At 46.3% G+C, this 26,225-nt stretch overlaps 1 protein-coding gene across 1 annotated transcript; it reads left to right on the forward strand.

Annotated features, from left to right (window-relative positions):
* The first annotated feature begins 15,470 nt into the window (after nt 1–15,470).
* DHCR24 (24-dehydrocholesterol reductase) lies at nt 15,471–25,554 on the forward strand. Its single transcript, XM_082054675.1, has 9 exons — nt 15,471–15,820; nt 17,044–17,199; nt 17,627–17,732; nt 18,004–18,122; nt 18,213–18,476; nt 19,237–19,380; nt 20,310–20,507; nt 21,235–21,413; nt 23,358–25,554. Exons 1-9 carry the CDS (start codon nt 15,590–15,592, stop codon nt 23,509–23,511), a joined length of 1,551 nt encoding a protein of 516 aa, XP_081910801.1. The 5' UTR covers nt 15,471–15,589; the 3' UTR covers nt 23,512–25,554.
* The last annotated feature ends 671 nt before the right edge of the window (nt 25,555–26,225 follow it).

Here is a 26,225-nt window from a genome sequence, read left to right on the forward strand (position 1 = left end):
TCTGGGGGTTACACTCTCTTTAGCTACTTACTGTTGACAATCAGAGAGGGCATTTCCACCTCTGCCTTCATCACTTTGCCTGTTCATCAGTAAATTAAGATAATCTGATGGGTTTCGTCTCCATTCCTCAAGCAGGGCTTGCTTCCTACAGCAGGGACTTAAACTGCACCCTGAGATTGGGGAGCACTGAGCTGGAGCTCGGCAGGGAGCAGAAGTCCAGCACAGACTCAGTGTGACCAAGGGCAGGTGGAATTACATTATTTCAAGACATTATTTATCAGATGGGCCCACTAAATGGAAAGCCAAATTACTTTGTAGTGAAAGAAGCACCATCTGATCTAATCTATGTTTAATGAAGGAATCTGATGAGAAGGGGGATTTAGGAAACTGGCAGGACAACTGCAGGACTGGGAGACCCAATAACACAGTCCAGCATTGGTGTCCTCCAACGTGTCACCAAACTTGAGCAGGACACAGCAGATAAGCTGGGTTTACATTGCCTTGCAGCAGTAGATGCTCAGGAGAGTGCAAGGACCCTACTGACCCATGAATCTAACTCCTTTTGACAGCATCACATTTTCCTGGAATTTTTTTCAGCCAATATCATTTGGGGAAAAAGAAAAAACAAACAAACAAACAAACAAACAAACAAAACCCTACAGTGAAATTTTCATTCCACCTGCATGGAATTACAGGTCGTTCCATGCTGAAAGCCTTAGTTGAAACAGCACCAAGAGTTGAAATGTTGAAATGTTCATCTCCTGCAGTCAATGCTCTTCTCATTTTGGGGCCAGCCTGGTGAGGTTTGGGAGATGTCACGATTCCCCTGGTGAGGTTTGGGAGATGCTGCAATTCCCTTGCCTGAGCACGGGGAATTTTGCAGCCCCCAGCTCTGTGCACACCTGGGAGTGGTGGCAGTGAGGGGGAGGCAGATGTGGAGGGAAGGCAGAGCCTCTGGGAGGTGACAGATTGACAGCTTGAGAGAATAAACTCTTCTCTCTTGACAAAACGCTAAAAGCTCCTCCAGCCTACCCAGCACGCGCTCCCAATGTGCGTGTGTGGGGGCGGCTCCTCTGCGCTGGGTGACATTACCATCACACCATCCCCTTACCAAACCCCGTCTCGGGCTGGCCCGGCTCTCCTGAGCCTCCTTGAAAGACCCATGATGTTTTTCTCAGTGGACCAGCCACTGGAAGAAAAGGATGAAGGAGCAGGGGTGAGCTGTGAGGCTGGGGCAGGACCCGAGTCGCTGCTCCCTGAGCCTGCCCCTGGCTCCACTCCTGGACACTCAGCATCCTGCACATCAGCTCTCCCTCTGAACTTCCTCCGAAGACACCCCTTGTCAACTCCCAAACTCCCACCTCCACTCACCAAGCCACCCTCACATTTTGTTTTGCCCTGTCTCCTCCTTTTTCCTGCTCTAAAATAATCTTTCTAGGGAAAAAGGTTTGCATGTTGCATGGACAAACAGATATGGATGTTAATAGTTTACATAGTTCCAGTAAGATGCTGAGAATAGCATCCCCCATATAAAGTTATGCAGATGGTGATTCATAGGGTCTACTAAGCATTACTCAGAAAAACACTCTTTTCCAGCAACACAAGAAACGAAAAGAGTTTTGAATCTCTCCCACCACCATCAAGCAGAAATCCACCTCCACACCGCGTCCCTCCACGACACTTACAGCTTGTCCTTCCACATCACGCAGGCTGGAGACCTCTAACCACATGCAAACACACCAAGAGGAACATCGGCGACAGATGCACCAAAGCATGAGCATGTCATTAGGAAGATTCTTTCCTGCCTTTATCTGAATTTGCTAGTATTATTAGTATTATTAGTTAAGGGGTTGGTACCCATACAAACCATACTGATGATGATGCTTTGGAAAGAGCATCCCAGAAGCTGTGCTGTCCTCAACCTCCCAAAAGCAGGTTCAGAGGGAGCGGAGCCCTCGGGGAGCGCAGCACATGTACACCCCAGCCCAAATACCCCCACAGAGGCCAGCAGCTGCTTCGGGCACCTCGAGAGCAGCGATGCCCGAACCCTACGTCCTCTCTAAAGAAGCAACTGTCACCCGGTGCCACCCCTGTGGGACCCGTCCACACCTCAGCCGGTGCCCCCGCGGCCTCTCGCCTCTGGCAAAGCGACCAGCCGGCGACAGAGGGGTCCGCGTCCCCTTCACCCTCCCGTCCCGGACGCGCTACCGTACTCACGTACTCACCCGCCGCCGCCACCCCGCTCCGGCCGAGCGGCGGCTCCCGCGGAGCCCGGCCCGCGGGGCGGGCGGGGCCGGGGCCGGGCGGGGCCGGGGGCGGGAGGCGGCGGCGGGGCGGGCGCCCATCGCTCCCCTCCTGGCACGTCGGGGCGGCGGCCAGGGGCGCTTCTCGGAGCGCTGCTCCGGGCCCGACCCGGCCCGTCCCGTCGGGGCGCAGGACTACCGTTCACTCTGGCCAGGACCCCCGGTCTTGGCGGAGGGGAAACATTAACATATATAAAAAATAAAGAGAGGAAAAGGAAAAGGAAGAAAAGGAAAAGGAGAAAACAAAGGGAAAAGAGAAAAAAGAAAAGAGGCCAAAAAAAAGGCACCAGAAAGTACCCCCACATGCACCGGGTTGCTGGTTTCTGCTCGTTGAGGAGACAACTTGCTGGGGGGAATCTCCCAGTCCACAGGTGTTGGGGAGAGCAGGTCAGGAAGGCTGGAGGCACCCTGGGTGTGTTGGTTCTCGCAGTGGAGAGAGAACTTGGCTGGGGTGGCACTGCCCGTGCTCCCACGGGACTGGGAGCACAGAGCACCCCCGGGGCTCAGGGGTTGGGGAACGGACTTGTCAGGGACCTGGACACAGCTTCAGGCTGCAGAGCCCATGAGAGGTACCCTGTAGCTGGCACACCTCCACTCTGTGGATATCACTGCCCCAAGGGTGGGACACCAGTACCCCATGGATGGGACACCACTGTCCTGTGGGTGGGACATGCACACTGCAGCATGGGGGGATCTTTGCCACAAGCCTTGGTTCTCCTCACGTCTCTGTCAAATGCCAATAGTGCCCCTTTTCCTCATTCCAGCTGGACCTTTTCACCTAGCAGCACTCACGAGGGCACCTGTACACTGAATAAGCTGTGGGTGCTCTGAGCTGAGGCTCAGGCTGATCCGCGTGACTGGCGCCTATATTACCGCACGCTTCCCATCACTGAGGTGGGGGTATATGTTATGAACAGCTGTCATGCTGTGCTGTGCTGTTGCTGTGCACTCTCACAGATCTGTTGTGTTCCTTTTGAGCTACAGCTGAGCATCCCTGACAGACAAAGCCATTTCTATGGATACGTCTGTGCTATAGCTGAACCCTGGGTTGCTGTTCCTGCACTGTTCGCAGCTCCTCACCTTGTTGCTCCAAAACCAGCTCGGGGTTTATCTGCAGAGGCTGCAGGGACTGATGCAAAGCCCTGTCATGTAATTCATATCTGCTTCATATATGCTTAGCAGCCGCTCAGTCCAGCTGAAAATGTGTAGGTGTGCAGCCCCTTTTACCTGCAGACACTGAGGAATTTTACAAATGGTAAACTGAGGTACAAAGAGGGCTGGTTCACAGGGGACTTGGCCCTGTGGCAGGTTTGGTCTCCAGCACAGAAGAACATGGGACAGGGGTCCCCAAAGCCAGCACCCCAGCATGGTCTCACCCCACGTGCTGAGATGCAGTGAGGTACTTGAACCCCAGACTGCGATCCCTGACAACAAATCACACATGTCCTCCAAACACTGTGGTCCTCACTCCTTGGCAGGACAGTTTGGTTCAGGGATCCCAGGGGAGAACATATGGATTCCTCTATTGCAGATAAGCCTGTGCTGAGAACTCACGTTACCATCCATGAGTGACACGGGCACAGTGAATCACCTGTTGCCCATTAAAGGACAATGAGACACCTTCTTCTGCTCATTTACCTGCTCAGATATTATATTTAACTGAAATTTCATTGTCAGCGGCTTCTGAAGCACTTCAAGACGGCATTTGCAGGCAGCTCTGTGTGCTGTTCATAGCACAGGGCTGCATAGAGGGAGATGGCTCAGCACCAACGTGTTATTGTTCTGGCCCTTTAGTCCTCCAGCCCCAGGAACCTGCTGGGATCTTCTGTCCTCCCCAGAGAGTTGGCCCACAGGTAGATACAAACACACAACAAATATCTTCCAACAATGTAGAGGCTGTAATTGTTGAGTTTGCCCATCACAGCAGAGTGCCAGCACCTCTGGCTGCTTAGCAGCACCTTGGCCAAACTTCATTTTCCTTCTCTGAGAACTTTCCTGCTGGTGGACAATGTGCTGCAAGACATCACAGGGCACAGGCAAAGGGCTTCTCCAGAATAAAGACAAAATCTTTGCACAAAATATGTAAAACATCCCATGCACGGTGAAACTGCAGTGGAGAAAACAAGAAGATATCAAAGATAGTTACAGCCCCTGCAAGAAGAGGAACAAAGGAGGAACAGAGAGGGAGAGATTGTTCCAGTAATTGCCTCCCCCAGGTAAGGATGCTATGCCTGATCAACGCTGCTGGCACAGAAAAGTGCTGCCTTTTGATTAATTGTTCACCACATTTTGCTGCCGCAGCATATCACATGTAAAATAGTGTATTTCGCTGTATAATCAGGCTAAATAAATGAGCTTTTTCTATACCTCCCTGTGCATGCACTTTCTGCCCCGTTACAATACCAGAGCAACAAGTCAAGTAAATTTGGGTGCACCAGGGCAACAAGCCTGGAGAAGAGGAGCCCAGCCTCCCTGGCAGGATCAGGGGTGTTGACACCCTGGCCCAGGTCACAGGTCTCCGTCGGCGATTTGGCACCTGAGCCGCTCTCCCCAGCAAGCACCACTGGGCAGGGTGCTGCCACCTGTGACATGGTCACTAAAGAGCCACTGGTGAGGGCTCAGGGGACACGTCTCTGCAGGCATAAGGTGCCCACATGGTTCAGATCCATTCATAGGGGCTGGCAGAGCTCGTGTTCCCCTTAGCATGGGCTGCTGGGCACAGCAGAGTTGGGTGCACCCTGCTAGCACCCAGCCATGAGGATGTGCAGATGGGAAGGAGTCCCTACACTCGGCACACGTAAAGCAAGGGAGAAACCTCCTGCTGTTTATCTATGCCTTAATTTGCATATTCTTAAAATACCTAATTAGTTGCATTAGTTGATGTCCTGGCTCAGGCACTCCTACCTAATCCAGTCAGTGAATCTAGGCATTGAAAATGTTTGTCCTACATCTTCAAATGGTGCAGTTTTCACCAGTGTCCTCAGGCTTATTTTGGGCTCAACCTGCAGCTGGCCATTTCATGGTTCTGCTGTGTGGGCAGCTGGAGGTTTTGGGACTACACATTCTTGCTCTCCAGTAGGAAAAGCCTGGCATTTGGATGTGAGAGGTGATCATCCCCATGACCACAAAGTGATGTTTGTTTTTCTTGTCCAGGTTCAACAAGAAGTACTGTTTTTGTGGAAGGCTATTTTTTTGCCCTGAGACTTTACTGACTGCACAGGCCCACTTTGTACATAAGTTACTTTGTTATTTAGTTCCAATGCCTTTTACTGGATTTGAATTATAATAGAAGAGCCAGAGGTGTATAAACTACATTCAGCTCAGTCACTTCTTTCATACCAGTTTTTGAAGTGGTTTCTGCACTAGCTATGTCCATCATCTAGCAGGCCTCCAGACCCAAAAACCTCTGAGTGTTTTAAAGTTTAAAGTGTGCTAACCTGATCATAACAGTGTCCTAACCAGCAGTTTGTAAAGCTGCACTATGCTGAGGATCATGGCTGTGATGGAAAGTCCTGGAAAGGGTGAAGTTCTGATACCCTCATCCACAGAGAGTCTGATAGACCAGCAATGATCTCAAATTCCTTCTGCTGTTCATTCAGGACTTGTGTCAGCAGGAGCACCAGGCTGATGTGTCACCTCCTGCTGAGGCTGTTGTGTAGATGAACAGTGTGAAAAAGCTGTGTGTTTCCTGCAAGGGAAATTTCTGTGTTGCAAATGGGGACAGTAAGAGCTTCCTAGGAGCTTTCCACCAAAATCTGCAAAGGATCTGAAATTTGCCTTAAAAGGGCTGGGGGAAGGAAAGAGTTAAATCCAGATTCCTCTGCTCAGTCTTTAGTCAGGCAAAACTCCTCCTGAGCTCTGGAGATTTTTGCCTTAGGGAGGCCCCATGTGCTCTGCAGGTTTCAGGTCTGAGCTCTGTTTCTCCAGGAAGAGGCAGAACCGCTGTGCTAACAGGCACGTAATCCACCACCCGGCGTGTTTTACATGCTGCAGATGTTGTGGCTCTGCTAGAGCATGAGCTGCCATTTGGCTGGTGGCAAAGAAACATTGATTTTCAGCCTTGTAGGTTCCTCAGTCAAGCAGCACAGCTCTCGCATCTGAGCCGGGAGCGAGCAGCGACCTGTGCTGGGCACTGAGGCATGGCAGCAGCTGGCTTGACTGCACACATCGAGGGTTCATGATGGAGCCCCTGTGTATCCTTGATTCCAACGCCTAATGGCCAAAGAAGTAGCAAGCACTTATAATCAAAGACAAAACTGGCTAACTTTGTTTTCTAGCAAACACAGCCTTATACATGAGATGAATGTCAGCTACCCTGACACCCCCAAGACCCTGTGCAGTCTTCATTTCTCTGCTGTGCTGAGCTATTACAGTGCTCTCCAGGGAGGAGGTAATGGGCTTTTTTTTTTTTTTTTTATATCAGCACAGAAATGCAAAAAATAAGCTTAAAAGCAGCACTAATTATGATATTTAGAAACAGGATGGAGCAGCCATCTAGCTCTTCTGGTTGCCACCATGTGTGGAGCCACAAGGAAGCCACTGGCGTCCAACGCATGACCGTCCCAGATGCTCCACAACTGGTTTTTATTCCCAATGCCCCCTGAATCATCCCACTGCCTGGCTTTGCACTGGACTGTCCACGAGCATTTGCCTACATTGTTGTGCTGTGCTGGGAGAGGGCTGGGTGATATTGTGCTGCTTACAAAACTTTTGTAGGGAGTATGACAGCCTGAGGAGGTACACAAGGTACGGCTGAAAGGGGAGAGAGCAACTTTTATTAGTCAGAGGGATTTGTAGCTGAGAAGAAAAAAAAAAAAACAGGCATAAAAGCCCTTCTACAGGTCAGAGTATTTAGGGCAGCACCTGGTGTCTGAGGGCTGTAGGTGGAGCAGCATTTGCCACACCTGTGGTGTTTCTTGCCCCAGCTGAGGAGGTAGGTGGTGTTCAGCTTGCTGCTCTTCACTCTGTGTGGTCTCTGTTTCAAACAGCAAACGTCACTCTCTCCCTTCCAGTGGCAGTGATGCTGCTCTGGCTGTGCTGCTGTGCTCAAAAGCTCATCTGCTTTCTTCAAAGCCTGTCTGCAGTGTCATCTGCTGACCTAGTAAAAGCTGTTGTTTCTGCCTGTACACCCTGCCTTACTTTTAACCTGGAACATTTACATCTTCTTACCCGAGTTTCTAGGTAACTGAAGACAACTTGGAAGTCCTGCAAAAATGAGAGGAGGTGAGTTTGGGAAATAGAGGGCTGCAACTTCTGGGTAATGGCATTAAAAGTGTCAGAGCCAGGCTGGCTGCAGATCCCAATGGCAGTGCTGGGGTTCATCAGTGGTGAACTTGGCTCACTCTGATTAGCTCTGCAGTTTGAGGCTTTGTGAGACCCCATTGCCAGCATGTTCTCCTGATTTACTCCTGAAAGAAAGAGCAGTAGCAGCAGCTTTCTCCTATGGAGGTGTAGGAGCAAGTTGCTCTTATCTCTTCCCTTGATGTGTTGGCAAAAAAGACCCTACACTGGCCTGGGAGACAGAGAAGGACATGAAGGTGAGTAACAGATGTTTATAAAGATGCATGTTAAGAAACAGATGGAAGACATTGCCCAAATTACTTACCTTCAGGCTGAAAAACAAAAGTCTCTGTCTCCCATATCGAGACAACTTACCATCAGCATCTCTGTGGCAGGACCTCAGGGAAAGCACCCATAGCACCCCTGAGACAGAGACCTGCCATCCCCGATGGAGAACGTATGCTTTCCTGCTTGACCTCCCTGTCCAGTCACCTGGGACCCAGAGAGTTAATCTTTCTTCCCAAAATATATCCTGTCCTTTCCTCAGCTAGGAGCTAGTCTGGCTACTCATCTTCTTTCAAAAAAGTGTAGTTTCACTTCCCCAGAGGTGTAAATACTCCTCTGCCAGAAAACTGTCAGCTCCTGTTGGTGGGTGACTCCTTGCCTCGCAGCCAGATAAAACTCTTCGCCCTTAGTGATTCACAGTGTCACTTGCAGCAAGAGGGAGAGCCCTGTAATCTGCATTAGCCTGGATGTGAACAGACACCTCCCTGCAATAGATGTTCGGAGCTTATTACAGGCTCTTGGCCGATATTAGCGACAATGGTAATTAACTGCCCTGAGATGACAGCAGTTTGCTGCTGGCTGATCTCCCGATGCTTTTCTTGAGCATTTTGTGAAAAAACAGGCCTCATCAAGGATGGAGAGGGCAGAAGAAGACAGAAAGCAGTTGTGTGAGTCTCCAGCTCACTATACGAGGCTTGAGAAGAGCTGGAGACAGAATCTGTATGTTTACCCATTCTCAGATCAATTTTGGGAGTCACAGGATCCCTGTGTGGGGGGGTGGAAAGGCCACTGTGCCCCATCGGCACAGTTTTGCAGCCATCATATTTCTGCGCTTGCTAGAGGTATGAAAAAAATGGGGTTTTATTGTGTCAGGAGGTATTACTGGAATTACTGTCTTGGTTTACAAGATATTCCTCTAATCAAGTCTGCCAAATTGAATTCTACAGGAATCTCTTGTATTAAAAGAATCTGAACAATGGCACCCTCATCACCTTCCTGTGCACAGACCTTTGCCAGTCACTTCCTCACAGGGGCAAGGACCACTCTATTAATTCAGTCCTCAGTCTGAAATTGTCCTGTAATCTCCAAGGATGCTCCACACATGGGAGCACGTCCTGTCACTCCCGACAAAAAGCGGCAGGGACCTCTTCTCAAAGCCTCCAGCTTCCTTCTGTTCAGCTCCGCACTTGTGGGAGTCGCTTCCCAACGTGAGTTCTCACAAAGGCACTTCTGCCATCAAAAGGAGGGAAGTAAAATGGTTTAACAGATACCAGCAATCAGCTTTTGACCTGATTTTGTAACCACTTTTCCAGCGAAAAAGGGGCATTTCAGCCTATCAGCATAGCACTGAACCATATTAAATATGCCTCCAGTTATCTTTGATAAGACTAATACCATTCCTTATTATTGGGACAATGGTATATTTTTGTCACCCTTAATTATTAACTTATCTGGCTGTGATTGCTTCGCTTATGAAAAGGCTATGCTAAAATAGCTATACAACTCTTCTATAATCAACATTTTAACTGCTTTTTTTAGCTATTCTTTTCCTTTTTTGCTTGGCTTTCAGCTTTTCCCTTTTACTTTGGCACAGGTATGTAAATCCACAGGGTCAGATCCCACAGTTACACTGATGTTTTTGGATCATGGCCTGGGGTTTTATCAGTTCACATCATCTGAGCATGGGCCCATGAAGTTCTTAGAACACTGAAATAAATGAAAGCAGACAGGTGACAGAGTGACAGCACCAGACGGAGAGAACAGCAATGGCCAAGGCAGCACAAGTCTGAGCTTTATTTGGAGGAGAAGGAAGCAGAAAACTGGAGAAAAATGTGGCCTATGCAGAAAAATAACTTTGATGCTGGCAAGTCTTCACCATCACATTAGCCCCAGATATTTTTTCTGTGTTCCCACAGCATTTGCCATTCCAGGCACAAGGAGCCCAAAGCAAGTGCTGGGAGAAGGTACTCAGGAGTCGCTCATCACCAGCCGTGATTCACAGCTGCCTTCATGACAAAGTTCATCCTGGGCATCTTGGAGGCCACCGGCACACATGTAATTATATGGAGATATATATCAGGAGTCTGAAATAACACACTTAGTGCACAGGGTGCACCTTTCAGTGACTGCAGCTCCTTTCTAAAGCCCATCACAGTCAGTGTCTCCAGGATCCCACCGATGGAAGGAGATGGGGCCACCACCACTTTTCCAACAGCCTCATGCCCAGAGGGACCATGAAGCCAACTGATGGATGTCCATGAGCTCATTCTCCTCCACTACTCACCCAGGAGGACAGTGGCCTCCCTCAGTTTGTATTTTCAGTGCTGGAATCCCAAGTCCTTCAGCAACCAGTTCATGGTGCCAGCTACCTTGCCACAGCGGCTTCCTTTTTGCTGCTGAGGACACTGGCCCCAGTCACAATGGAGGGATGGCTGAATTCCTTTCCCAGCCTGGCTCTCTGTTTTGACAAGCAATTCTTTTTACAAATCCCAGACAGCATGTCTTTTCACAGGCGGTTATAAAGCTGGATTTAATACACGTCAGAGAGAACACACGAAAGCTCTCGCATGTTCTGCAGCCATGTTTTTTTTCAGCAACTCTGCAAATGTGCTGACCGGCGGCTGACCTTGCCTCCTGGCACAGCCACCAAAGGATGGGCCCTGTTCTGCCATCATCAATATTCCAGATTTCACTTCACACCCTACATCTGCTTCCTCCCAAGATGATGACCGGGGTCCCCCCACCCACCTGCAATAACTTGCTGCTGGAAGAGTGGAGCCACATGACATGGCCAGTATGCAAACACATAGGGTGCTGCCTGGCCATCCTTGGTTCCTTGTCTTGCCTTGCAGGACCAGCGTGATTCCTTCTCTTTGTGAAGCCCTTCCCAGGGCAAGCAGGGTGAAGGCAGCCTTGAGAGGACCAGGGGAAGGCAAGGACAAAAGAGCAAAGTCACTCTGAGGACTAGATGTGCTGAGCAGGCTGGGGCTGCAGCCACCTAGAGACCCCTCCCCAGTCCTTCCTTGGCTATCACCGATGTTAAACAAGATCCTCCACTTTACACTAGGTCCACCTCCACCTAAAATAGCTTAATCATCCTAAAGGTCCTTGTCTGAGCTACCAGATGGTGTTTCACCTTCCCTGATAGCTACCTGGTAGTTTCTAAAGTAACTATAATCCCATTGTCCCTTTTCTGTTGGTTTTCTGACAGCCACCACAGCTCCAGTTGTTGTACTAAACCCTCTGCCCTGCTCCTGCTCAAGCCATCATGCATCTCTGCTCCCCCACATGAAATATTTGAGATGCCTGAGAAGCAGGTCCTGGGTAATGGACATCCTACTGACAAATACCTTTCAAAAAACACCATCTGGAAGCTGGGCAATCGAGCAACATCAGGTAAACCGTGCTCTTCCCATACACTCTCTAAAGAGGAGGTTTTCTAAGGTACAGCATGCAGGTTTGGTGAATCAAACATTAGTAGAAATGTCTTTTGAAATCTCCTGGGCCTCACAAATATGTAGCCAGGTGGGGAAAGGTGACATGAAGCCACTCCAGTTCCTAAGCCCCTGCTTTTCAGACAGGTAGGACCGGCACACCAGCTATTTTCCATTTAGATTCACGATACCAAAAGGGTGTAGCAGTGTTTGGCCACCCTTCCCCATATTTCTTGGAATGTCCCCCAATCCCAGCATGTGGCTGTCACGTTCAGTGGGGTCTGTGCTTCTCCTGCCCGGTACAGCCCTGAGAAAGGCACAGAGCACTCCTCGGACCAGCCCAGCTTTAAATCTCGCTGCACCACAAAGCGACTTTTTTCTTTCAGAGGTGACGTGTAAGGATGTGTCATCCCTCTGGAATATTCTGGCAGTTGTTCTGATATCATCAGTCTCTAAAACAGCCGATGATATTCCTCTGTATTTTTTCCTTCAAGCTGAAATTTGTCATTTTTCCTCAATTACTGGATGTACAAAAGCTCTCAAGATTTGTTCACCCTATATCCAGAATAGTATCACACACAAAGTTCCCCTCCAGCCCCCCTTCTCCCACTGGTTTTTCCTTCAAGGTGACTGAATATGTGTATATTTTCTCAGCAGAGGGAGCTTCTCGCCTGGCAGTGTGAACGACACCTCCCTCCAAACCTCTGAAACCACATCCCATTTCCAACAGCCACAATCCAAACCAACACACAGGAAACCCAAAGGGAGGTGATTGGGAAATACGCTCCTAATCCTTAGTAACAACAGGCTGGTTTGTTGAATGAAGGTTTGCAACCTTCCCCAAATTCTTGATTAGTTTTCATAACTATTACTGTTAAAATGCCTGTCCTTTTCTTGTCCTGGTACCATCAGCAGCAGCTCTGTGGCAGTCAGTACCAGGGCTATGAGAAAGCCTGAAAAAAGGGGCTTTTTAATGCTTTTCAACGCTTTTCTTTGGTTCCTCCGAATGCCTCTTGATATTTGTCTTACAGAGAAAGAAGTTTTCAGCGCACTTTTGTTTGCAGCTCAAATGCTCTGTATATTATTATCATCTCCCTTTTAGCTGTCTCCTTACAGCTGTGTCTTTCCATTCTTTCTTTGTCTTTTGTGTAGTTATTAATAAGCCCCGCTTGGTAACAGAGTTCTGCACAGTATTGGGAGGGCGATCTGTGACCAGGGAAATGGGCAGCTCCGTCGTGGTCACCAAGAGGCCCCTGCTCTGTCCCCTGCACCCCACCTGTGCAAACATGTGTGGGGTGAACTCCAGCAGAGAGCTGATCCAGGCAGGAAAATAAAAAATATTTTAAAAAAAACAAACCAAACAAAAAAAAACCAGTTCAATTCTTCAGTCAGATCAGTTCCCCAACCTGTTTTATCGAGTGACGGCAGAAGCATTTGTACCGCACAGCGTGCCCAGAACAGCATGAGTGGGTGGGTGGGATGGCAGGAGGGAGGGAGGAGGGCTGCTTTTTTAAGAAGCACTAACAGTTGAAACATACTTAAAATGATAATTTAATTGAAGAGACCGAGGATTTTAGTCTTACAAAGATACCAAGGGAATCTTAGCTTTTCAAACCTGATTTGCAGACGATGTTTTCCTAAGCCTACATAAATTGTTGGATGACATTTTGCTCACATCTAAAGTAACTAAAATTGAAAAACCGCAGCATCTCAAACATCTGTCTGCCCTTCTTCATTCCCTTCTGATTCCTGTATTTTCTGTGCTTGGCATCACTGGGTACACCAGCAATTTCACCATAATCTTAATGGTGATTCACTCCTCTCTTTTATAACACGGTTTCACGTGGCAATCTTCAAGCTCACCTACTCCCTTCTTGCTGCCTAGGGCCTTATAACAACAAGAACATGGCTGACACTAGAAACACTTCTAATGGTTCCTCATACAAACAATTTCAAAACAGTATTTAAACTGAGTGTATAAATATCCCCCTATAAATAAACGATGCTGTTACCCAATAAGACCGGCCCTTGATCACACTCAGATCAAGAATAATTATTTAGTTCCTTCAGAGAGGTTAAAATAATGCTGCCTAGGGCACGGGAACCTTCTTTTCCATGCATAATCCTAGTCAGCAGACAAATTGGTAAACAAAAGCAAATAACATCAACGCGGACATCAGAAAGAAAAGCCCTAGTGGGTAGACTAGGCAGAAGCGCAATTAATAAATTTGGCTGTGAATACATTTAGGCTGGAAATTAGGAGAACATTCTCAACCATCAGAGCAGGGAACTTTCAGACCAGTTTTTAGATAAAAGCAGTGAGACAAAAAGTGGACTGGGTTCAAAATGAAGCCTGCAAGCTGTCTGAACAAGACAAGGTGTGGCTGTCTGTCACAGTTGAGCTCTGAACCTTGGTGCAGCCAGTCTGATGCTCCCGAGTATCTCCTGCGGCAGCTCAAGGCAAAGGTGTTTGTCCCGCTGACAAAGAGGCACCATCTGACACTTTTGTGTGCTGCGTCACTGCAGTAGCATCCTCACAGCACACCTGGACACCGCGTTCCTCACAGAAGCCAGTAGTGCTGTGGCAGCTCTCTGTGTCACTCCAGGGTTCCCACCAGCATCTCCTGGGGAAGCCACTGTCATCTCAAAAAGCACAACCCTCCAGGGACACAACGGATTTCAGCTTTTAAAAAGCAGCTTATCCTCCTTGCAGACTTTATGTATCTTCCCTCCTGCTGTTCCATCGTGGTGAGGAATTTTCTGCCGGGGTTTTAGAAGGCAAGCCATGTTTTGGAGAGAGGCATTTCCTTCTTCCTTCTGGAAAGTGGACCGCACAGCACTTTTGACTTGCTGTAGGAGACACTTGCACTGCCAGGTTCACTGGTACCTAAAACCACACCATAAGAATCACGGAATCATAGAATACCAGCTTGGAAGGGACAACAAGGATCATCTGGTCCAGCCTTTCTCAGCACAAGCCCGGTCTAGACATGTTGGCCCAGCACCCTCTCCAGCTGAATCTTCAAGGTATGCAGTGTTGGGGAATCCACCACTTCCCCAAGGAGATTATTCCAATGGCTGATTGTTCCCGTGAAAAATTTCCTTCTTGTGTCCAACTGGAATCTCCCTGGGAGCAACTTGTACCCATTACCGCTGGTCTTTCCCATGTGACTCCTTGTACAAAGGGAGTCGCCATCTCCTCTGTAGCCATCCTTTATATACCACAACATGGTGACAAGGTCTCCCTAAGCCTTGAGATGGAACAAACCCAGTTCTCTCGGCCTTTCCTCTTACAGCACAAGTGTGCACAGGAGAGGTGTGCAGAGGGTGCAGGGTACAGAGGTGTGCTCCTGCCCCCCGACCCAAAGCCACCAGGGCAAGCCTGAGGGTCACTGGCCACTACAGCGCTGCCAAGGGCCTGTCCCGAGCCCCATAGCCCCTCAGCCCTACACCCCCATTGTAGGAAACAATTATTCTGCAAATATAAAAGGCTCAGGCAGGATCTCTCAGCAAAGCAATTTTTTTAATAACGATATTGCAACACCGGGTGTTCTACGTAAAGGTAGGCACACGTCATAGGGCAAAAAGCCCCTGCTTATATCCCCCAAAATCCCGGCCGCAATTTCCCTCTGCTGTTCCCCATTGGTTGGGTATTTCAGGGTACACAGACTACGTGATGCCCGCCTCAGTTTACATACCATACCCTTCCCCTTATCAATCTATTTAAGGTATGGATTCCTGCTACTTTGGCTACCCTTCCCCATAAATTAACTTGTAAATACAAGTATCAGTATGCATACAGGTGTCAGTATATATTCCGGGAAGAGACTGTGTTTTACATTTAGGATGCATAGTCCAATGTCTCTCAGTCCTTCGCCCCTGCTGGCGTCAGACGCCAGGTCCTCAGTTATGTAAAAGCAACAGTTATTTGTTAAACGTTCCTTACATCCCCCAGCCCCGGTCGGGCCCGCTCGCTGCCCGGCGGGGCGGACACGGCCCCACAGCGGGCACCGTGGGCCGGGCGGGGGCCGGCGGTGGCTATGAGGGGGGCGCGGGGCCCGGCGCTCTCAGCCAATCGGCGCCCTCAGCGCCTGGTCCGATCTCCCCGCAGCGCTCTCATTGGCCGCTCCCCTCCCCTCGCCTCACCGGCGGGGATCAACGCGGGCGGCTGGTTGGCGGGGGACGAGGGGCGGGGCCCGGGGCGGCCGAGCGCGCGAGTGGCGCATGGCGGGGTCCCGGCGGCCGTGAGAGAGCGCGGGCGGGCGGGCGGGCTGGTGAGCGGCCGCCATGTCGCCGGTGTGGTCGCTGTGCGCGGGGCTGCTGCTGCTGCTGCTGTGGGTGCGGCACCGCGGGCTGGAGGCCGTGCTGGTGCACCACCGCTGGGTCTTCGTCTGCCTCTTCCTCCTGCCCCTCTCCATCCTCTTCGACGTCTACTACCAGCTGCGCGCCTGGGCCGTCTGGCGCCTGCACAGCGCCCCCCGGCAGCACGCACAGCGCGTCCGGCATATCCAGGCGCAGGTGAGGCCCGCACGGACCCCGGCACCCTCGCCCGGGCCGGGGAGCGGCTCTGCGGGAGGGGAGCTGGTCCCCCGGCCCCGTCCCTGCCAGCGCCCGGGGCCTGGCGGCGGCGCCCGCCCTCCCCGCCCCGGGGCCGGGGCAGAATCCGGCCGTAAATGCGGTTGCAGGAAAAAAAAATTAAAAAGCAAACGAATAAAAGCCGGCGGGTGCTTCCGCACCTGTGGGGTTGGGTTCTGTTTTTCTTTCTTCCGTGTCAGAAACTCCTCTCAAAGTTGCGGCGCGGCTGCTGTCGCATCCCCGGGGAGGGGCTGTGGGTCTGTACCTGTGTGTGGTCAAAATGTGCAGTAGTGTGTGTGAGATGGAAATGTTGGTCTGAATGGTTGGACTAACACTGTGTTTTATCACCACTCACCTCCGGCTTCTCGACTTCCTTAGTCCCAAGAGATGATCGAAGGGGATCCGAAACTTCTCATCCACCCAGAAATGTGGATTTCCTTAATGTTTCTCTGGTATTTATGCTAATTCTGTCATGTCTGCTTCTGTTCTCTTCCTTGTCTCTTGTGTTTGTTTCAGGTGCGGATGGATATTAACGTGCACAGAGTTATTATCTGAGGGGCAGGGGTTGTTATTTCCAGCTGTAGCAGCAGTTGAGCTTTGAAGAAAATGCTGCAGTTGATATTTGTTCTCCAAATGTTAACCACTGTGGCTTTGCAAATTTCGTGGGTCACGTAGTTGTATGGCTTGCACATTTTCCTTCTCAACTTTTCTCTCTTTGCCTGTTCATTTGCACACTCAGACCATTTTTTGTGCATGTTTAGGAGGAGATGTTTCTTCATCAACCTTCACAGAACTATGATTGTTTATGACAGTGATAATGCCCCATTTCCACTATAGGCTTTTGCATGGGTTTTTAAAACTGACTGTTTCTTGCTATTTTTCTGAATACCATCTCAAAAAACCCAAACCTACAAGGTACTAGATATGCTTCCTCTACATAACTGGACCCCTCTGGTGGTATTTTATTTACAAGTTCAAATATCTACAGAGACTTCCAAAGCATCGCTACTCTACATCCTGGTTTTGTTACCTGCAGGTAACTTGCGTGTAGAGGAATAACAGTATTTCTGAATGTTTTTTCACAGCAAGAGAAGAATGTTTCTGCTATACATTATTGACTACGTGTGTATGCCTTACAGTGTCCATTCGATTATTACCTCTTGCAGGTTCGGGAATGGAAAAACGAAGGCAGCAAAAGATACATGTGCACTGGCCGGCCCGGCTGGCTGACTGTGTCACTTCGTGTTGGGAAGTACAAGAAGATTCATAAGAACATCATGATCAACTTAATGGATGTTCTGGAAGTGGACAGTGAAAGACGGGTAATAAATTCAGCACAAAACTTTCATAATAATGAGGTTTACAGCTTTTTTAACTATGTTTGTACCTGAAGGGGTGGTTAGAGTCCATAAAGAACAAAAGATTTTTGTAGCAGTAGACCCAACAAATTTCAATGTGTGCTTGGATCACTATCCAAAAAAGCGGCATATGGAATCGCTTAGCTTTTAGGTGCTGAAGTCTAAAAGACCAGATTGATTTATGATTCGGGGGGCTGAGCAACAAGATGTTGAGGCAGAGGAGGAATCACTAAACAGTTTCAGCTATCTTTAGTAGCACTCTTAGGAAAGTAAGTCTCTGAATTCTGATAACAGATGGAGGTACAATCCAGTTAGCTGTATTTTGTCATCATTAATGCTGAGCACTTAATTTATGCTTGGTGGGGTAAAATGTTTTTTTGTTGTTGTTTAGGTTGTTCGCGTGGAACCTTTGGTGACCATGGGCCAGTTGACTGCACACCTGAATCCCATGGGTTGGACTATTCCTGTGGTACCAGAGCTTGATGATCTCACAGTAGGTAAGGGTCGTTGTGATGACAAAAGATGCCCTGATTTTGCTGTGTTTACATTAGCTTTTTATGTAGTAACACAGTTTAAAGGTTCTGGAAATATGCTGTTGAACCTTATGTTCTGTTGTGGTATTTATAAGCACTTCCTTTTTTTTTTTTTTTTTTTTTGGTAATAGTCTTAAAAGTCATGCCCATTGCTTGAAAGTGGGGGTTTGTTCTCATAAACTACCTTCATTTTGGATTGTGTTTCATTTGATTTGTTGTGTGCTCTCTTGATAAGGTGGCCTGATCATGGGAACTGGCATTGAGTCTTCATCCCACATCTACGGACTTTTTCAACACACCTGTGTGGCCTATGAACTTGTTCTTGCTGATGGAAGCCTTGTGAGATGTTCACCAGTAAGACAAAATGTTACTTTGCTATAATTTACAATGTCATTGACAGTTATCAGTATGGATGTATGATTTAGTATGACATACTTTTTGCAGACTGAAAATTCAGACCTATTTTATGCAGTGCCTTGGTCTTGTGGTACTCTGGGTTTCCTGGTTGCAGCAGAAATAAAAATGATTCCTGCCAAGAAATATGTCAAAATACATTATGAGCCTGTGAGAGGACTGCAGAAGATTTGTGAAAAGTTTACTGAAGAATCTAAGAAAAAGGAGAATAGCTTTGTGGAAGGACTTGTGTATTCCTTGGAAGAAGCCGTCATCATGACAGGAGTCTTGACTGACGAAGCTGAGCAAAGCAAGGTAACTAAAGGGAAGTGACTCACAAATCAAAGTTTAACTGAAACCCCAAAGTTTAACTAAAGCTTTACGATATGCCAATATAAAACCAGAATCATTATTAGATTGGAACAACCTTTTAACATGGGATTAAAGATCAGATCTGTCCACCAGAATATTTTAAATTACAGCTCTTTGTAACTATAATAGAATCTGTGTTCTAAATCTCTTCAATTGATAAGAAATGACCCATTGATTAGATTTTTCTAGCAAATAATTTAGTCCACAGCGTTTTCATTGAGGTACCTAAGGAAGAAGATAAATATCTATTCTCATATACCAGACAATGCTGTTTTAATTTGCAGTTATTCAGAGTAACTTTTCCCAGCAAGCTTTTAATACAGTTAATATTGGTAAAAGTCATCAGGGACATTTTACCAGAGAGACACGCTAGGTGTTCACTGCATCACTCACCATAGATGTTTCTTCTTTGCCATAATGACACTTTGGATTAATGATGGATTGAGAAATCGGAATTTTAGGAATCAATTAGCTTGTAACAGGCAAGCCTTAGCAAGCTTTATTTAAATTAAACCTAAATGGCAAGAAAGGTAAAAAGGAGCCATGTCTGTGGAGAAACGAAGGCTCCCTAGATCTCTTGTGATAGTCTTGTTCAAACTGTCACAGAGGGTCTAACGTTGATCCCAAACAGTAAAGGAATTTGCCTAGCAAGGTGTAACTTATCTGTGTTGGTGTTTGCTAATGAACGCCTGTTTTCTTGCAGATAAACAGGATTGGCAACTACTACAAGCCGTGGTTCTTTAAGCATGTGGAGAAGTATTTGAAAGCTGACAGGACTGGAACAGAATACATTCCATCCAGACATTATTACCATAGACATACACGCAGTATCTTCTGGGAGCTCCAAGTAAGACCAGTTCCAAAATTAAAATAACATCTGCAGGAAGGTACCCTGCTCTTCTGCTGGTCAACACTTCTGTCTTTCATGGCAGAAAAAAAAACAGTGAAGTTTATGGCAAATTTATAAGTCCTGTATTTGGGCAAAACAAATTCAAAGGCACATCTTTATATATAAGGCATTATGTCATAACGTCCTAATTTCTGATTTAGTGCTTTTGGTGATTTAGACCTTAAGTACATTATTTCAGCATTAAGCTTTTATACCTACTTAGTCATTTTCAAAGAGAGACAGTGGAAGAAACATGAATGTAAAATTATGGCTGAAAATTTGCCCTGCATAAACTCAGAATACTAATTACTGTAAATACTGTACAGCAAGTTCATTACCTTGAATTTCATAAATTCATTTGCTGTCATGTGCATTTGTGCAAAACTTTATTTGGGAATCTGAAAGATTTGAATCTCTGGAGTAAGATACTGAATCCTTTTAGCTCACAGAGAAGTCAAATAGGAGTTGGCTGCGCAGGAAGTACTTAAAATTTTACAGCTCTAAAATCCTTTTGCAATTTGATCTTATATGTGTTTATTCTTGCAAGAGTTCTGTAAGTTTAGCTTCTCATGAGCTCCTTCATTAGCTATTTTAAGATAATAGCCAACTGTTCTCTGACCTTCATTGTCTGAAAGTGTTTGAGGCTCAGTATGTTGTGATTCATATGACTGAAAATGAGTCATTGTATCTAGAAGAGGCTGAGGACAGAGCTGCTCGGTCCAGACCTCTCTTATTTGTTCATATTTGCATTATAGCAGTTTAGCAAAAGTATCAGCAGTTAAGTTTATTGAAAATCTAGGTTGATATTGCTCTGAGGATTCTGAAGTATTGCTTTGGGGGTTACTTACACATTCTTAATTCAAACTTTTTTTCTTTCCTCTTTAAAGGATATAATTCCTTTTGGCAATAACCCTGTGTTCCGTTACCTGTTTGGCTGGATGGTTCCTCCAAAAATCTCTTTGTTAAAACTCACCCAAGGAGAAGCTATTCGAAAGCTGTACGAGCAGCACCATGTTGTGCAGGACATGTTGGTCCCAATGAAGAGCCTTGAAAAATCTATCCAAACCTTCCACGTTGACCTTAATGTAAGAACATGTGTTTTTAAACTACAATGACTCTTGGACTGGGTGTAATAACAACTGTGACTGTTGGTCTTAAGGCTTAATAGTCTGCCTGTGTAAAAGGTTGTTATTGGATCCTGGGGAATGCTGTGCTTTGTGAGTCTGTGACACAAGGCAGCAGAAGAAATCAGTGCAGCTTTCTGAAAAACAAACAAACAAACGAAAAACATGAGATTCAGACATTTCTGAAAAGGTTCATCACTTAGTCAAACCTGAACTGACTTTTCTTTCACCTGAAATCACTGGCAGTCTCACTAAAGCCAAACTGTGGGAATTAATTTCCCTTTCTTTCTTTTACTTCTGGATTTATTTTAGTTAGTGTAAGAAGTACAAACTTGGCAATTTCGGTTTTAGACTGACCTGGAAAATAAAACTCTTCATTCTCTTTTTACTCTTAATGTATATTCAGTTGTTGCTTTGGGATCAGGGATCTTTTTTTCATTACAGATATTTAAGGGGAAAGAGAAGTAATTCTAGGAGGACACAGCACATATTCTGAGCATCTCAATCTATTTGTATTATGGTCATTAGAAAGTACAGTAAGAGAACTGGAAAGGAAGAGCTGTGCCAGTTTCAATCCCAAATTGGGAAGAAGTCCTCTTAGCTCTTCATTTTGTCACCTTTATTAGGAGGCAGCTGAAAGGATTATTCTGTTAAAAATAAGTGATAAAGTGTTTTCTTATTTCTGCAGGTGTACCCTCTTTGGTTATGCCCTTTCATATTGCCCAATAATCCTGGTATGGTCCACCCAAAAGGGGATGAAGCGGAACTCTATGTGGATATAGGAGCTTATGGAGAGCCTAAAAGGAAACAATTTGAAGCCAGAGCTTCAATGAGGCAGATGGAAAAGTTTGTAAGAAGTGTGCATGGGTAAGGTTCCCGCTCGTTAGAATAGTAATAATGCCATATCATTTACACCCATGTGATTTAATCACAGTTATTTAATCCCACAACACTTCAATATTGCAATAATTTAACAAGCACGATAACGGAAACCTGATTTTAATGGCTAATTTTGCTGTTACGATTTTTAAATATGATTTTACTTGCGTTATTTGATCGCAAACTCAAACGAGCACGCTGCCTGAAGTTCTAGCAGTGTCACCCTGGGCATGTGGCCGCTCGGCAGGGCCGGCAGCCCAGCCCTGAGGACAAGGCAGAGCCAGAGCTGCGCTGGCCGCTGTCCCCAGAGGAGTCCTGCAGGCTGTTGGAGCTCAGGCAGCCTCCCTGCAGCCCTTGGGACCATCCTGCTCCCCCTGTCCGTGGAGCATTGTGCTGCAGCTCTGCCTTGTCCTTGCACAGGGAGTCCAGCCCTGACTCCCCCGCAGTCCCTGCGCCATGGGGGGATCTTCCCTCCCTGACAATTTGTACTTCCACAGTGTCCTTTTTTTCTCCTGCCCTGATTGCGATCACACCGCAGTAGGCGTGAGGTGTGTCCCCGCCATCTGTCACAGGCTCCTGCCAGCCTCGTTTGCTGTGGTAGCGTCAGTGGAGAAGCAGTAACAGACTTGTTTCTCAGGAACAAAAAAACAACTATGCAGTATTTTTACACCATCAGTATAATTTATCCACATTTCTATTTTGCTTCTCAGTCTAACAGTGATTATTATCGCATGCGGCTGAGTAACAGTGGTGAGTCTGCTTCCAGATGATTTGCAGACTGTAAATGACTTCTAGCTATAAGTGATCTGCCAGAGAACAAAGCAACCAAAAGTTAATTTTAAGCTTTTTTTAATTGAAATTAAGCTTTTAATTTAAAGCTCTTGACTAACAAAGTTTTGTCTTTTCTTTACCTGTCACTGGGAAGTTAACGATTGATAAAAGCTTAATCTTACGGTTTCATAATCACACAATACGGTTTCATAATCACACAACAGTAGAGGTTTTGTGTAACAGTTCGTGTTTTACTGCTGTACTCTGGGGCTGGCTTCATTTTAGAGAGCAGGATATGAAAGTAAGGAAGAGCCACAGCTAAATGTCGATTGCATTCTTTTTTTTAAATGGACCTTTGTTACACTGTGCTTCATTTACACTATAAATTTATCTTCTCGGCCTGGTCTGATTTGGCAGGCCTTTGCGTTTCTTGTTATTTTCTCAATGTCCAGTTCAAAGAAACCTTAAAAAGTCACGGACGGTATTGCTCCATCTGCCTTGAATGCATTTTGTAATGCATTTTGTAATGCAGATTAATGCGAGATGCTGTGACTGTACCTCCATGGATCATAAAGCATGCAGAAAAAATACCTCCTTTTTCTGAAGCTGGAATGAAAAGGTTTTGAATGGAAGAAAAAGAAAAGCAGGCTTTCAAAAGTAGCTCGAAAAGTATTTCTTGGGGGCTATTCAGGTTATGTGCGTTTTTTCGTGCAATGGGCCAGACTCTCAATTTGGGGGAACTCCTGTTCTCCAGGCTGAACAGTCCCAGTTCCCTCAGCCGCTCCTTGTAATGGAAGTATCAATACATTGATGGTTAAAGAAGTGTTCTCGACCAAATTTTGAAAACAACAGTTATTTTAATTGCTTTATTTTCCCATTTTCCAAAGTGACTGTAGAGGTGTTCTGCTGTTTTCACCATTACATGTTATTTCCTCTTGGAAAACAGCTCATGGTAATGTTAAATCCACAAAATATAGTTGGCTGAGTGTCCCAGCATTTAGATTTTTTTGTTTGTAAAAAGCGTTTTTGATTGGGTTTTTGTTGAATATTAGCTATTTGTATCTTGCTCTTTTTTTTTTTTTTTTTTTAATATCCTATTTTGAGGCTTTTGGCACAATTAATACTGAATCTCTGTCTCTTTGGGTGTTTTTCCTTCTCCAGTTTCCAGATGCTGTATGCAGATTGCTACATGACCCGTGAGGAGTTCTGGGATATGTTTGATGGTTCGTTATACCACAAGCTGAGGGAGCAAATGAATTGCAAGGATGCCTTTCCAGAAGTGTATGACAAAATCTGCAAAGCTGCAAGGCACTGAGTCTGGATGATCTAATCAAGCAATCAGGGAAAGATGAATTTACCTATAGCTAGTCAGTATATTCTTTGGAAAAAAAAAAAAGCTTTATTGCTCTCCAAATACGCTCATTCTTGTTATGTTAAAGGTATGAATTCCTGCTTTATGAATTTATGTTTCTTTGTATGTTTTAAAATCAATTTTACGAACTCAGAGTGATTGTTTATAAGAAATCTGAAGTGCTGGCCTTTGTATCTAATGTAGTGACATAGGTGAACTCACCTGTTTCCAGGCACAAGAAAAAATATTGGAAAGAAGAAGGTGCTGGAGTTACACCAGCTGTGTGCTAGAGCTCTATCTAACGTGACTTTTGAAAGTCGTAAGGAGGGCTCAGATATAGGTGCCAAAGCTGAACACATTATCAAATTAGTCGTGATGTGACAAACATTTGCCTCTGGTCGGTAACCTGTAGAATGGCTTAGCAAGGTACCATCATCTCCGGGCTGTTCGGTGGTGTGTGAGGTGTGTACTAAACCGCTGGGCTTTTACTGTCCTATAGCGCCTCTGCAGAGCAGTGAAACCTGCTCTGTTGCAAAACCAAGCACTGAGGTGTGAAGACAATGCTTTTTACTTGTGCCTATCAGATTTGTACTGATTTTGATTATAAAGTGTAAGTGGATGTAGGTTTTAGGTACTTTTTAGTTGGTTAATAGTGTGTTGGGTTTTGCCATGAAATGTCAATATTCTGGCTTTGTTAGACTACCAAAAAAAAAAATGCTGCTGTTTCATGTAGCCAAGTTTTAATTTCAGTTCTTACTCATTGCGGGTCAGATTATTTGGATTTGTTTTGGTTTGGTTTTTCATTGTTGCTTAATTTTAGTGCCTTCTAAGTAAGCAGTTGGAGGAAGACGTGGATGATTTCAGACCGTTATGCCCTGGCCGATAGAAAAAGGAAGTCAAGACTTTATTTATACGAGGTTTGTTAGAGCAAGCGGCTGTGGATAAGAATTCTTGTTGTGCGTCTGGATACACGCAGGCTTTGGTTCTGACTCCAGTGACATTTTTGCTTTTTGTTTTAGCTGGATTAGGTTGATAGGCTTTGTAAAAGGGCTGTTTCCCTCACCTGCAGAGGAAACCAACAGCAAGTGCTGTTCAGTTCCCCTGCTGCTGCTCGCTGGTGAGAACGGTGCAGTCACGCACTTCAGACGGTCAAGTGTAGAAATGTTTTCACCCTGTAGCCAGAAACATGGTTCCAAACCAAGCGTGTGCCTTGTCCGAGCAGTACTTAAAATTGTTACTTGAAACATTACTGAGCTGGAGGGAAAAAGAAGTCATTTTCGTGAGGCTTGGGTAGAGGGTGACATGGCGAGCGTTTTAAACAGTGAACAGTGGGAGGCGTTGTAATTTTTATACAAGTGCTAAACCAATGATTTTATTTATTGATAGATGGATGTTTATGGTCCAGATGAAACCAATGATAAAGCAGTAACAAGTTCAGCCTGTTAGTGATGCACGCTGGGCAAATCGTGTGCAGATAAGGTACCCATTAAGATCCCACGCAGGGGACGGGTAGTGGGGGGAGACGCAGCCAATGCAGAGGAACCACAGAGCCGAGCAGGAGCTGCGTCAGTGATCCAGGAGCATCTGCTGATCCGTTCCAGGCCTCAGGGTATGCAGGAAGGCAACGGCTGGTTCTCAGGGTGTCATTTGCCTTCCTGGACACACCAGACATTTCCTTGTCCTGGAGGCAAAGCTGCAATTTCGCCCAGCGCTTGTAAAATAATATGCGCAGAGCGAGAGTGGGTTTGGTCCGCTTTTAAAGAGCGATGTTAAAACAGCTAGAGGATATGCAAACACTTTCACTTAAGATGTGTTTCTCTCACTTATGTACTGAGGATCTTTAGGTATGCACTGTATTTGGTTTTTTTCACTCCTTAATTTATTGGCAAACTTTGTATGAGGTGATTGGGTACTGTAACTGTGCCAGTCACACACGTGCACATGCGTAATTGCTGTTGCTCTTAATTTTTGGTTGTATAGGCTGTTTAAAATAAAGACCTAGCCAGCCTACTGTTCAAAGCTGTGTCTCTTAATGAATGATTACTTACTTGTGTTTATAATTTTTCCTGCTCATTGTATCATTACAAATGGTCAACAATTACTGAAAGAGACCAGAGGCATTCAAGGTGGTTGGGGGACATGAGGAGCCCAGTATAGAGGTGGTGCTGCAAACAGCTTTGAAGGAATGTCATTGAAGGCTGCTCTTATCTCTACCTCAAGTCACACCCCTACAAAGGAAACACCTTCTAGCTGAGCCTTAACCCTTCCCTTACACCCCATTAACTACACAGAACCTCATTATGCCAATTATCCTGATTATTTTTTTCCCTTCCTCACCTCCATCTTTCCTTGTGACATTCCATCCAAGGAAGACAAAACCCCATTTTGGATTCAGGTACTACAGCAGTTAACACAGAGAGCTACCTCATTCTTCTCACTTCACACTAATCTAATCCCTGGTTTGAATGATCAGCCACAGAAGCAAGGATGAAGATTCAGTGCACTCTTTAGCCTGAGGAGTTTCGAATCCACATCTTCTGTTTCCTTGAAAAACACCTTCACAGCAGCTCTGCAGACTCATTCAGAGCCCCACATTCCTTTAATAGCATTCTGTGCTGGCCTAGGCTGACACTGCATCCCACAAGCCTCTCTTGTTACCTCAGCACTCACCCACATCA

Source organism: Streptopelia decaocto (genome assembly GCF_964273445.1).
Source record: "Streptopelia decaocto genome assembly, chromosome: 5".
Lineage (NCBI taxonomy): Eukaryota > Metazoa > Chordata > Aves > Columbiformes > Columbidae > Streptopelia > Streptopelia decaocto.